This window comes from Lotus japonicus, chromosome 5, assembly GCF_012489685.1.
Source record: "Lotus japonicus ecotype B-129 chromosome 5, LjGifu_v1.2".
NCBI classification, from domain to species: Eukaryota; Viridiplantae; Streptophyta; class Magnoliopsida; order Fabales; family Fabaceae; genus Lotus; species Lotus japonicus.
Genome location: NC_080045.1, coordinates 21095992 through 21110752, shown reverse-complemented (window position 1 = coordinate 21110752; position 14761 = coordinate 21095992). Strand labels below are relative to the sequence as shown.

The window sequence follows — 14761 nt, the reverse complement described above, 5'->3', positions numbered from 1 at the left end:
TGACGCCACCGAAATCGGGGTGTTACACTTGACTTGTCTTCTGGGGCATCTGAAGGCTTGACATCCCACCGAGATCGAAATTTGCCACCCCTTTCCCGCTCCTCCTTTCTTTTCCTTAGGAAGCGTCGAAATTGGGTCCTGGTCATCTACTCTGGCCCATAGTAGTTCCTCAAGCCATAGGAGTAGTTCCTTGACACCTGAGAGTTATTAACGTATGAAGATCTTTGGCCTAAGTCTATTTTCTGCCACTTCTGCCTTGGCTTTGGTTTAGGTGGTGCTGACCTAAACCATTGGTTTTTGGGCACCTCAGCATTGGGGAGGTAGGTTTTGCTCTTCCCCTTTCGATCTTGGCCCATATGGCCGTAGTGCTCCTGGGTGGCCATCTCTTCATGAGGGTAAGTCAATCCTCTAGCCACAGGAGCTTTCTGTTGATAATGCCTCTTCATTTCAGAGTCTTGGTAAGCCTTTGCTGCTGACTTGTCGAAAACAGCGCTGCATCTAGGGCACAACATGACTTCCTTCTCTCCATCTTGGCTTCGAGATAGGAACTCGACAAGAGTTTCTCCAGCTTTGGGGTAGACCTCCTCCAAGCTAGCTTCTCCACCTGGCGCTTCGACTGCCGCTTCTTTAGTTTATGTTTCTTCCAGAATCAAACCCAAGTCGAGCTTCTTAGTGATGTCTACCATGCAAATGTGGAGGGGCTCCACATAATTGGCTTCAGCTTTCTGGAGTGGATCTGAGTCGACCTTTGCTTGGCCTTTAGTCTTTTCGCCGTACTTGAGCCTACCAGAATCCAGTGCTCCTTGAACAAGGTCCCTGAAACGAACACACTGTGAGGTCCAGTGGCCAAAAAAGTTATGATACTTACAGTATTTTTTACCTTTCTTCTGTTCAGGAGAAGGCAATTTTTGGTCTTTAGGGACCACAATTAAACCATCAGATACAAGTATGTCATAAATTGCATCACATTTGGTCACGTCAAAAGTATAAGTTTTAACAGTAGGAATACTGTCTTTGGGAGATTCTTCTCCTAACTTGTTTTCATAAGGCTTCAGTGCCTTGCACACATAAGGGTCTCCTAGCTGGAGCTCAGCCAGATTGATGTCATTAATGTCGACTTCGGGGGTGACCTCGTGGTATGTGTACTGAGTTGGACACGCCAACTCTGTATCTATGTAGGCCACTTTCTCTTTTTTAGGCCACTTGTGAGTTGTCTTAGCTTTCTCGTCGTTCTTCTCCGCTTTGAGTAATTCGACATGCCTTACTCTATCAGCGAGCTGAGACATATCTCGAATATACTGCGTGTCGAGTTTCTTCCTAATCGAATACTCTAAACCACCTGCGGCCAAAACAACCAGTTCATGTTCTGGGACGTGAGTAAAGCATCGAGATTTCAACATCCTGAATCTATTCAAGTAGTCATCAATGGATTCAGCATTCTTTCTTTTGACTCTAGCCAAATCCTTTAGACTCACTTTGCACTCCCCTCTAAGGAACTGCTCATGGAAAATCCTTTCCAATTGTGTCCAAGTGTGGACTGACCTAGGAGCAAGGGTTGTGAACCATGTAAACGCGTTCTTAGTCAAAGAACTTGGAAAATACTTCATTTTCAAATTTTCGTTAATGGCCAGGTCTCCAGCCTCAATCCGGTATCTCGCCACGTGTTCCACAGTAGACTCCTCTGAGTCCCCAGAGAACTTAGTGAACTTTGGGACTTTCCAACCTCGAGGGAGTTCCGCTTCGAGAACTTCTCCAGTGAAGGCTGAAACAAAATGGGGTCTATTCGCAAAACCCACATTAAAACCGTGCTGATTTAGCAATTGTTCGACAACAGCAGCAATGTTTTGTTGCCCCCCAGCATTTTGGTGTCGAATTCTTTCCAACACTCCATCGGCGTGCTCATTCCTATTTACCATGTATACGTTCTGCGGCCCTGGTTGTCCCCCTTCATTTTCTTCGAATAAAGGGCTTTGTCCTACGTGTTGGTAGGGTTGTACGGGCCCGCGAGCTGGGATTGCAACCGGTGGAATTGGTTCAATCCTCGGCAGAGGTGCTATCTCATTTTGTGCTCCTAACATTGTTGCCAGACGCCCCATCTGATGGGCTAACTCTTGGTTATTGGCATTGGTGTTCTGGATCAAGGGATTAAAGATCTCTCCCATTTGTCGAGATAACATATTAACCATCTCGTGCTGGCTATCGTCAAACTGTTGCCTGATAGCCTGAAGTGACCCTGAGTTCATGCCCGTGGGCAAGTACATTTGCGAACTTTGCCCCGTGGCAAAGCCGGGAGGGCTCACTCGATTTCCTAAGTTCATCATTGTGTCATTTGCCCCGAATGGAGGCATCCCAAAAGAGGGCACATTCTCATACTACGTCGAATAATTGCCCTGCAAGCCATGCATTAACGATGTAGGCATGCCAAAGGGCATATCTCTCGCAGGCGGAGGAAGGTTCGGCATAAAGGATGTTTGGGCCACGTTGGCCACTCCCCTCGTCACAGTTGGCAGTGTGACGGCCTGAACCGTGGTGGAGATAGGTATCTCGGCCACGGCCGACATTACTATACCCTGGGGTGGTGCTATGACGCCAGGATTCGTTCCAGGAGGCAACTCCTCCTCATTGTTACTACTGCTCCCTCCAGGGCTATTCTGATTCACCACATTGGATCCCTGCGGGGAGGTTCTACCTTGACTATTCGCCATACTTACTGTCCTACCACTTCTCAAGTGCATAAAACTAACTCACGCAAGCAAGGACGAAAAACAAGTAGCAAAAACAATAAAACTTCACACAAAACGCTTCTGTAAAACTTGGTTTTCACAAAAACGGTTCCACTGGGCGTGCCAATTTGTTTACCGTGATATTTGGTAAACAAACATCTTCCAAATTCGACTGGAAAAAGTTTAAGAGTTTTGCAAATTAAGGGTTCTTTTGGGAAAACGTCTTGCCAAAGCGCGTGTGAAATCAGGTTTTTCGACAACCGTGTGTCAAAGGATAAAAGGAAATAAGGATTCGAAAGCAAAATGCAAGACAATCAAAAGTGCTGGAAAATAAAATTCACTAAGTAAAAAGCTTTACATCAATCCAAACCCATAAAATCGACAGGAAATCTAACAAAAGCAACAATGACAACAAGTTCGAAACTATCTAAGTGCAGGAATCATAAACGGCTGGTTCGGCAACATACTCCTCCATGATCACGTTAGGCTCGTTGAGTCCCTTTGATGCGGACATGAGAGCTTTGTAGTGATTTTTAGAGTTGAGTTGGGAACCCTTTTTCTGCATTAAACTCCCCTATTTATAGAGCTCTATGTCCTGTATGAACTTGGCGGTTTCTTCTTCCTTGCTGGACGAGTTAGTGGGTCTTACCCCCCCCCCACGATCTGTCGCTTGCTCCAGAAGTTCCATGCGTAGTGGTGGAGATGATGTTCTTCAACCGCCTCTTGGCCACGTCATGGGAAGCGCACGTTCTCTTTATTGACTTAGTCAATGGTTGCACGTGTTTAGTGTGCCCGCGTTTGTAGCAACGGTTATCAACGTCCCCTCGTCGAAATCTACTATCCATTTAACTTGGCATTTTTTCCTCACCTCTCCTGGTCCATTTTCGACTGCCCCATGCGTTTTGGGCCAAACATTTTGGGCCAACACGCTCATAATTTTTTGTGCTCAAAGTAACTATTTTTTCTATATGAAGATGAGAGCATCATCAATGTTCTTCTCCTCTGCCCGATTATTTCACGTTTCTGGTTTGCTGCAGCTGGGCTCCGGGTGTGTGGGACTGGTGCGTTTCATGAGATTTTTCAACAGATTGTGTTGGGTATGGATGATGAGGTGGTGGAGAAAGTGATCACGCTGCTGTACATGTTCTGGGAGGCTCGCAACGCCCTTGTTTTTGACAGCAAAGAGCTGCAGCTGCCGCGCGTTATTGAAAGGATGGAGGCTCTTCACTCTTTGCCTAAGCCCGTGGTGGTAGTGCGTTCAGCAAGGGAGGAGCATGCGACGTGGAGGAGACCAACACCAGGTTGGATAAAGGTTAATTTTGATGCGTCAGTGCGCCATTCTGTGGCGGGGTTTGGTCTTATAGCTCGAGATGAGGAGGGTGAGGTGCTTGCTAGTGCTACTTTGGCACCTGTTATGAGGCAACCGGCTGGCCTGACTGAGGCTCTTTGTCTACAGTGGGCGATGCGCATAACTATTGATTTAGGGTTTCGCGCTGTTTGTTTTGAGACAAACTCTTTGCAGTTATTTCAGTGGTGGAGACGTCGCAGCCGAGGCTCTTCTTACCTTGATTTAGTTATTTTTGATTGTCGTTCACTTTCAGTTTCTTTTGACAGTATGGATGTTTCTTTTATCCGTAGATCCGGCAATTCTGTCGCTGACTTTTTAGCCCGGGGTGCTTTCTCGTTTTTGGTTTGAATAGAGGAAGGACCGCCCGGCCTTGTTGCTTTTGTACGTTCCGACATTTTGGCCTCTGTGCCGGCTTGATTTTTAATATATTTGACAGCCATTCAAAAAAAAAAAAAACTCTTTTTCCTATTTATATTCAAAGTTCAAGGAGATACCTTTCAACCGGTGGATCAACGATCACAACTCACAAGTTACTTGACCAATTGTTTTGGTAAATGCAATAACTTTGGGGGAATAGTCCCAACCCTCATAATATAAATAACTTATGAAAGTTTCTAAAAGATAATTAAAAAATCGAAATATTCTAGAAGAATCATTTTTTTTTGAAAGATATTCTAGAAGAATGATGAAAATCAAAAGATGATACAAAATTAAATAAAATTAGATGGTTAATTATGGAACCGAATCAGTAGACGATTCAAAGAAATAATAGAAATGTACCAAAAACAAAAAAATAAGGGTTAAGCATCATATTAGTCATTGTCTTTGTGTCACCGTCTGATATAGGTCCCTCATCGGAAAAATTATTGTAAATGGTCCTCATGTTTGAAAATTATTTGGAGCGGATCCTCGCCGGAGGTCAGAGCTCCGGCGAACGCTGATTTGGATCGCTGACGGGGATAAAAATACTTACGTGGATTAAAAAAATTAAAAAAAATTACACATCAATTTTATCTTTTTTTTTGAAATGCACATCAGTTATATCAATCCAATTAACTAAAATTAAACTAAATTAACTATATAGCCCTAATCTAATTAACCAAATAAGTTTTCCCCCAAATTAACTCAAAATCCCCCCAATTAACCCAAATTTTAAATCTTAACACCCCCAATTTCAAACCCTAACATTTTTTCCATCTTCAAGCCTCCTTCCTGAAGCCGGCTCCATCTTGCATCCTCCCTGCAACCCAATCACAAGCCTCTTTCTCCCCTTCTTCTCCTTCCCCCTCCACATCAAACCCACCCAAACAACCACAAAACACCAATGAACACAACCTCTCCGACGTCCTCAAACCATTGGAGCTAAACACGTTGAATTGCTTTTCACCAGAAGCTTCGATGACGGTGAGGCCTTACGCTGTTTCTTCCTCTGCACCTTCAGCTCGGTTTTCCATGGCTGTGGGTCACGGAGGGTGATGGGTTTTCCACGCCGATTCACAGATCTGGTTTGGGGTGGGGGTGGGGGTTGGGGTTTTGGTTTTGGTTTGGGGTTGGGGTTTTGGTTTTGCAGGTGGGTGGGTGTTGGGGTTGAGGGGCTGCGAGTGAGGGTGAGGTTTGGGTTGGGGGAGCTCTGTAAGCTGCAAGAGGAAGGGCTGTTACTGAGAATTTTGCAGATCTGTGGATTTTCCTCTCTTTTCCTCCAAGTCCTTGGCTGCTCTTCTTGCGTCTTTATATTGTTTTTAGATTTGCACTTTTGCTTCCAGTAGGTTTTGGCGTGGGAGAGCTTGGTTTTTCTCCTTGTTCCTGTTTTGTTTCTCCTTTTTCCTGGTTCTTGTTCTCTCTTTACATCCTTCAATATATTAACTTATTTGCTGATAAAAATAAGGTGGGTGAGGGTGAGGTTGCAGGTGTGGCTGGGTTAGGGTTGATGGTAGAAGATGATGATGATGATTCTGGAAAATGATTGAGTTAAGATTTGGGTTAATTGGGGGTGAATTGAGATAAGTTTGGGGGAGAAATTAATTTAGTTAATTTAATTAGGGTCTTAATTAAGAATATGTTAATATAGTTTAATAATCTGACTTGTAATTTTTTTTAAATTTTAATTTTTTTTAATCCACACCACCTCATTAAACACTGTCAGCATGTCATTTAAGCGTTCGCCGGAGCTCTGCTTCAAATAATTTTTAAACATGAGGACCATATACAATAATTTTTCCGGCGAGTAACCTAGATTAGACGGCGACACAAAGACATTTACTAATATGATGCTTAACCCAAAAAATAATAATAGAAAGATTGTAGAAAATAAACGAACAATGGCTCGGGGCATTTTCTCTACCTGTTCTTACCCTGAAAAAACAGGGGCACCTTGCGTCCTTAAACCGATAACCATCTTTCGGCTAACCTAGTCCGATTTGATGATTAGGTTCGAGAACTCATCCAAGGTTCTGAGAATAATTTAAAAACTGAATCAAAATCTCATCAAATCTTATGATTAAATTCAAAATAAAATATAAATCTTAACAAATCAGTAACAAGAAACCCTAGGGCCCCAATTATAAATAGATGAGAGTCATGGTGGCTACTCACGTTTGATCAGAGAGAGTTCAGAAAACGCACAGAGCCAATCTTTCAACTGTGAATTAATCATTACAATCATCAACAAGACACATCAGAGTAAGGAGCAGGACGTATTTTGACATTAACCAAGTAATTATCCTTCACACTTGACCCTCCTCTAATTTTGTTTGCAACAATCTTTCTGTTTTGTGAATGATTCCATGCTTATTCTGTTGTATGCTTTTTATGTTTTGTTAGTTTGTTTGAACATCGCGGATTCGAGTGAGAATTACGAAGATCAAAGAGGGGAATAAAGAAAGAGTAGTAGAAGGAGTAGAGAGCAACACACATCAGAGTAAGACCAATATTTTTGATATTCTGATATATGAATGATTCCATGCTTCTCGTATTTTGTTAATTTGTTTGAACCTGGCGGCGCGTAAGCAGATCATTGTTATTTTGAATCAATGGAAACGAAGACAAAATTGCAAAAGCTAATCGAACAAAAAATTTTACATTACAATTATCAACAACACTAACACTCTCAGAAGATATAAAATCACTCACGACACTCCCTTATTTGCTACACAGTCATTGCTGTATTCCTTGAGTCATCATGAAATCATAATTCACAGAAACTTGAACAATGCAAGAGTTGTCGGGTTCAATTTAGGGTTGGTATAGCGGCACTTCGTTTAGATAGATTTTTGGTTTTTTTTTTCCTTCTTTCTCTGATTATTTTTTTTAATGGAAATTTAAATGAAAACTATAAAGTTAAAGCGATCCTTAGACAGCCAAAACAACAATAAACCCTTCTTCATCACAAGTTCGGGTCCAGAATATTCCGATAAGTCTTAGATTTAATTATTATACTAATGAAAAAAATACAAATTAAAGAGTGATTCAGAACTAGGCCGAAAAGTTCCAACGTTTTTGTTTTCACATCTGTAACAAAAATAAAAGTAAAATATATCTTCACTTAACTTTAATTATTCCAAAATTCAATAAGTACCAAATACATAAAATACCTCATAATTAATAAAATCATAAAAATACAAAAATATCAAGTTTCTTCCACAAGAACTATGGACACCTGTATAGAGGATACTTAGCAAATCTCTAATTTCGCTAGATAAATATATTATTTTTCGCCGCCCGTCCAACTCAGGTTGTTGCTCTTGTGAGAGGAAGGGATCAAACCCTAGACCTCTTAGTATTATGCAATGTATGATGCTTTAATAGCTTACTTCTATAACTTGACTTTAGTAGTAAAGCCTAGAGAATGAGATTTCACTTGCAAGTAGTATTGCATGGCTATAGTGTTAGAGTAGGCTATGGACCATGAGAACGATGATGCCGTTAGAAACAAACGGTTACTTGCACGCGAGGGAGAAATTTATGGATTGACTGTGTGGTCTCCATGTGATAACCCTGAGTCACGGGTTAGAGATTGTATGTGCGGTCTCCCCGAGAACTGTGGGTTGACTGTGTGGTCCCCTCGAGATTGTTCATCTGCGGATGATCGTCTTTGGCCAAGGTGATGTGGTGGTAGTGTGATGGTGAGGTCGTTAACCTAACTAAACTATTAGGTTGCTAACTGAGATATGAAAATATACTCTTGTTATATTCATGTGATATTATGTGATTTACTTGATTTACCTGTGCGTCCAGCATGAGATTTGACCCTCTACTATTTGTTATGTGTTTGTTCTAGGGGGGCCAGAATAGGCTGATCACGAATTCGGTTCATTCTTGGACGCTAACACTCCATGACGAGGAGAACGACGAGGCTTGGGTGTTCGACTCACACCAGGTACGTCGCATCTATGTCGGCGGTGCTACGCTTACGGGTCGTGACAGTGGAGGACGAGTCATCGAGGTCCAGGAGCTGGAGAACGAGATGTTGAAGATGCCATATGCACCCCCTCGTTTCCAATTCCCTATGAACATGGGTTCCAGGACATCATATGTGCAAGTATCTGAGGAGGAGCTGAATCCTTTCGAGGATATGGAGATCGCTTCTGAGCAGCCAGTAGCAGAGCCCAGTGCATCATTGATACAAAATCCAGTGGTCGACCCCGAAGAGCAGGAGGCTAAGGATCAGGGAAAGGCACGACGGACTTAGAGGGTTCTTCAGTTTGCTGGAGCCCGTAGAAGTAGATGAAGATGATGAGGAGTCCGAGTGATTTATACTTTTCTGTCGGGTTGAGAGACCTTTTAGCACTGAACTTTATTTATTTCCTTCTTTATTTATTTTCTTTCATCTGGATATCTTTTTTTAAAGATTGATGTAATCTTACATTGAGGATTCTTTCAGACGAGTACTTACTATTTTCCATGCATTAATTAATGTCGAGGTTTACATTGGTATTTATTTCCGCAACTTAATTTGGTTAAAGTTTTCAAGAGTTTCGAATAACTGAACCTTTGTCATTAATTGAAGATTAATAATTGAAACGACGTAAACTCTTTACGAAAATTGGGTATTTAGTTACTGTGTGACACCCGAGAAATCGGGGCGTTACATCCCACGCATAACACTAAGTGTTAACCTGTTTGAAATACAATTGCAGTCCGTCTTAATAAATGATTCTTGTGTGATTCAATCTTTTGATTTTACTTTTATAGTAAAAATTTTGCTTCTCTACCATTAAGTAATACCTTAATAATTATTTAATGGTTTAGAGAATTTTGGGGTGGCCAAATTTAAAGAACTTTGGAGTGACCAAGTTAGTCAAACACAAGGAAACAAGAGAGCATATTGCTGTCAAGTACATTGACAGAGGGTAATATTTTCTTCTTGTGATGTTATAAATTTATAATTTAAATTGACTTGTCCATGTTTTGTGTGTCACTTTTAGTTTACACAGTAAGAATAATATGATGAAATGCTCTATTTATCTCAATTTTTTATACAATCGAGTCTAATGGCTTCTTGATAATAAATAACGGGCGTTTGTTTCTTCTTCATCCATTTTATCTTTTTTTTCTTATGAAAGAGTTATGTTTCCCTGGTATATATCATATTAATGATTGTGTTTCAAGGAGATAATTAGTCATCGATCTTTAAGACATCCAAATATTATCGAGGTAATACAAGTTTATTTGTTATGTTAACTTCTACATTCATTAGGCTATCATGTAAGGGACTACTATTTAATATTTTAATAAGGTAGAAGCTAATGTAATAGATAAACTCTCTTATTACCTCTTTGAACTCGATAATATTTGGATGCCTTAAAAATCGGTGATTAGCTATCTCTCTTTGAACGCAATCATCAATATGTGATACCAAAAACATAGAAACATACGGAGTATAACTCTTTCATAAGAAAGAAAGAAAAAATGGATGAAGAAAAAATAAACTTCTATAATTTATTGTCATGAAGTCAAGCTAGTATTCTCGATTGCATATGGAAATTGAGATGCATAAATAGATCATTTCACCCTATTCTTATAAAGCAAACCAGAAGTCAGAGACAAATTAAATATGCCAAAGCAAATTTGAATTATAATTTCTGATATCACAACAAAATATTAACCTTTACCCCCTCTCCCAAAGTATTTCACAGCAATAAGCTCCCCTGTTTTCTTTTGTTTGGCTAACTTGGCCACTCCAAAGTTCTTTGACAAATTTTATCGGAGGAATTTGAGAAATGTAGGTTTGATTTGACATGGCTAGCTAGAACGGTGTCTTTAATCAGACTTGGGTAAGAAAAGTTATGTAGAGAAAGCAATGCAGTTGAAAACAATGAAGTTGAATGTTGCTGCTGTAGACATGAAAGCCAAGAGACTGAAGATTGGTTGCTGCAAAGGAAGATTTAGAAATAGCAAGAAGTGATTTGGTGAAAGCTAAAGTAGGGTTTAAAGAGAGTGATATGGATGCTGAACTAGGATATGGAGCGCCCAAATCATTTTTTTTGTTTGTTGCATAATTGTTTGAAAGAAAATCAGCTCAGCATATATGCATGTAAATTAGTTTTCACCTAAAACGTATTTTAGGTTCATTTTGTCCTGGTTGAATAAGGTGAAGGGATAAGAGTGCAGTTGACAGATATAACTACTTTCTCATAATTTATTTTTTCACCCATATGGCTTATTTTTTCACCCATATTTTTTCACCCATATGGCTTATAAGAGTGTCCCGATGTAACGTTATCTTGGAATAACATAACACACAAATATAAGTAAGGGCAGCCATTTTATTCACATCTGTGTACCAAACACAACCAAAGTAGTCTTTGCCAAAAGCTAGCTTTATAATTCTCCATATCAACATTAATATGGTAAATGCTGGTAAAATGGTAGTAACTAGTTATATCATTACGAGTTATACCATGTCGGTCAAGTGCACTCTTATCTTTCACCTTATTCAACCAGAACAAAATGAACTTCAAAATATATGTTGCAAGACCCACACGCTGCGTGTGGATTTTATTTCAAGCAATTATGTAACGATAAAAATCTGATTTAGTGACGGATCCAGAAATTTTATGCAGTGAGGGCAGTATATACATATAAATTTGTAATAAAAAAATTAACATATGCTATTAGAAGTGATCGAGGACATATTTTACTAAAATAGACACACATGAAAACATTTTTTACCAAAGGGGCCACCAAAAATCACATATTTTTACTATTGAAGTGAGAGCATTTAACAATGTGAGATACAAGTGAGGGCATTTAGCAATGTGAAACATAAGTGAGGGCAATTTTTATCAAAGAAATTATAAAAAACCGCATACTTTTACTACTCAATTTTTTTTCTAATGCATTTTTTTATATTTAATATTCAAGTGAGGGCACTTGCCCTCATACTTGTCTACATAGATCCGTCACTGATTAAGCCTGACAAATTTATCACAAAATTTCAGAAAAATCATTTCACACAATAGATTCACCGATGTAAGAAAATAATTCACAAAGACTAATCCATATTAATTCATATAAACACTGAATTCACAAAATCATTTGGCAACATGTGATTGGTGATGTGATAAGAGTGGAAGTGAAAGATATGAAGATAATTGAAACAAAGTGAATATGACATTTTTTTTTTGGGTAAGCAAAATTGTATTGAAAGAGAGTATTAAGGGCACTCAAACCCAAAAAGATACGAGAAAGTATTTACAAAATAGAAGCAAGGGGTATCACGCTCTAAATAGACAGAGGTAGAGATGATATTACAAAGCCAAGCCCACAACCAAAAAGAATTACATGTATAACAAACTAGGAGTGTACAAGGGACGGGTTGGGATGAGTTTTGGTTAACCCTAACCCGGCCCTAAATATTGACCGGGTCAATTCATAGACCCTAACCTGTCCCTAGACCCGAAGCAACCCGACATTATGCGGGTCCAATTTAGGACAGGTCTATGTAGGACGGGACCGGGTTGGCCTGAGGGACAGTAAGTTTAAGACTATTTGATACTAATTGTAAAATTTAAATATAATAACATACTTAAAGAGTTATAAGTTGGAACTATTTTTTAGAAGAAAAGAACTTGAAAGGATCCAATTCTTTCATAACCTATTGCACTTGAGAGGTTTACATTTTGTTTAATCTATATACACGTGTCACTCATTTTGTTTGATCATTCTTCACTTGTCTCACATGTGCATAATACACACACATGATTTTCTCTTGTTAGAGCATGAAAGTGTCCATAGTTTGATGAACGTTTATTTAATTTATAAGGTAGATGTTAAACATTTTAATCTCATCCACATGGTAAGATAAATTTGAGCACCATGTATCACATTTTAATTATTATAATAAATTAAAATTTTATAAAATATATATGTGGGACGGGCCGGGTGACCCGAGTGTCAACCCGAACCCGACCCTACCCGAAGTCGTGTAACTCAAAGTTCAACCCGAACCCGGTTTCTTTTAATGATCGGGCCGGGTTCAACCTGTCCCTAAAGGCTTGGGCCGGGACAGGTTGGCGGGTAGGGCCGGGTCTTGTACACCCCTATAACAAACTACGCTGCGCTCTAATTCCCTTTTTCCCACAATTTGCAAAGAGCATATAAATCCCTTGTCTGCTAAAGCTCAATTCCAAGACAGCAATTCAAAACCAGCAACATCGTTCATCACCAAGGCCAGGGAAAGCAGAATCACTTAAATCACAAACACCCCAAGCAGTACCTTGGGTTGGAAATCCAGTCATATCTATATATATATGAAAATAATGTTTCCTTCTAGAAGCCTATGCCACATCACTACAAAAAAACTTGTTTTTAGTGGCACTATATTTGTGGCATTTACCAAAAACTGCCACAAACTGATTTTATTTTGGCATTTAATTAGAATGCCACTAATTTAAAACCGCTTCCTAGCTAATTAGCAGCTATTTGGCAACAAACTGATATTACTCTGGCATTTAATTAGAATGCCACTAATTTAGGACCGCTTCCTAGCTAATTAGCAGCTATTTGGCAACAAACCGGTATTACTCTGGCATTTAGTTAAAATGCCACTACTGCATTCCTAGTGAATTAGTAGCTATTTGGCAGCAAGTTTTCTAAAGTGTTCTTTCACCTAATTACTATTGTGCTAGAGAGAGACTCTACGAAGCTCAATTATCAAACATTCATTACTTAAGTTTCTAAAATCTCTAAAAGAGCACACTCTTTCGATTTCTCTCCCTTGATCATCGTTTTCTCGCCGCTTCTCCGTCTCCGAGCAAGGGTTTTCTTTCCGTCGTCACATTAGAACCCACTCCGGCGTCAGATCCTGAACCGTTTTGGAGATAACTGTCTCAGGTAGCGGAGGATCAACGACGATGTTGGTGCCATTCAGGAACTCGTGGTAGAGTTCACCAGCGGCGTTTTTGGCAGAGAAGTTGCTTGATTGAGCGAGGAGGGCGACGATGATGGCGTTGGAAACCGTGAACTCGAAGACAGGGTTGCGGCGAGGGTACAGAGGAAATTGGCGGAGACGTTATGAGCGAAGGGGGAGTCATGTTAGGGTTCAGGAAATTTGCAAAACGGTGATGCAGAGATCCAGAATGCGAAGGGTTTTTGAGATGCCTTTGAATGGTGTTGGGCTCCGTCGAGGTTCATCGTCATTGAATCTCGTCACTGGATTTTGTGCAGCTTTTTCTTTTGGTATGATTCGATCAACCTTTTTTCATGTTCTGATAGTCCTTATAGTTAGGGTAACTTGGAAATTTATGGAAATTTTGATTAACTTGAAAATTTGTGGAAATTTTGATTAACAATGCTTCTGAGCTGTTGATTTATGTTGCTATAACCTTGCAAATGGCGATGGATATGTTCTGAGTTATGTTAAGATGATTTGAAAATCATGATTCTGGTTTGAGATTGATTAGAGAGTTGGTCTTGATTATGAAAAAAGGGTGAGAGGATACTCATTTGTTTCCCATAATTACTACTACTGACTGATACCATGATTATTGCACTACTAGGTAATGATTTTAGCTTCAATGTTGAATCTCTTGATTTATCCACTTAATGACAAGGAGGTGGTAGATTGTGCATAAGCTGTTTGATGAAATGACTTAGAGAGAGATTTGAAATGTATATGTATAGTTTCATCTAGGTAGCAATCATAGATGTTTTTATATTATCCGAGTCATATGATTTGATGGGCTTCCACTTCTAGCGGCACCGTCGCTACTACCATCTTCTTGGAGTCTTTGCTTACCAACTCTGTCCCCTTATCAGCATACTCCAGCATTGTGTATTTTGTTATGGCCCTTGATTCTGCATTACAAATTCTTAGATCAATGATCCATATATTGCCTCTTAACACTGTGCAGTTATATGTGGTTGTTTTGACTTTATAGACATAATTCAATATGCTTTGGTTGCTTTTCATTATTTTTAGAGATCTAGTAACTAGTAATGTGAGCTCAGATAATTTCTTTTTAAGTGATAACTTGAACTTAGTGATATGGTATTTGTTAAGGAGCTGCACTAAGAATTAATTTCCTGAGGGGGAAAGTATGATTTGTAGTGATCTTAGGTTACACAAGTTCAGCTTTGATATTTTATGATTGATCCTTTTCCTGTTTCTTCATGACTTATGAGCAGGTGATCCAGTGAATAATCCGACAGTGTTTTTCCTATGTCACTGATATTTTCTTCCACAGGAAAA

At 39.5% G+C, this 14761-nt stretch overlaps 2 protein-coding genes across 2 annotated transcripts; one reads left to right on the top strand and one right to left on the bottom strand.

The window, feature by feature from the left end:
- Positions 1–632: 632 nt before the first annotated feature.
- LOC130719289 (uncharacterized) lies at positions 633–2321 on the bottom strand. Its single transcript, XM_057569914.1, has 2 exons — positions 945–2321; positions 633–830 (listed from the first exon to the last, which is right to left on the bottom strand). The coding sequence occupies exons 1-2, from the start codon at positions 2319–2321 to the stop codon at positions 633–635; spliced, it is 1575 nt and encodes a 524-aa protein (XP_057425897.1).
- A 1501-nt stretch (positions 2322–3822) lies between these two features.
- Positions 3823–4419, top strand: LOC130719288 (uncharacterized). Its single transcript, XM_057569913.1, has one exon. It carries the CDS (start codon positions 3823–3825, stop codon positions 4417–4419), a length of 597 nt encoding a protein of 198 aa, XP_057425896.1.
- Positions 4420–14761: the final 10342 nt, after the last annotated feature.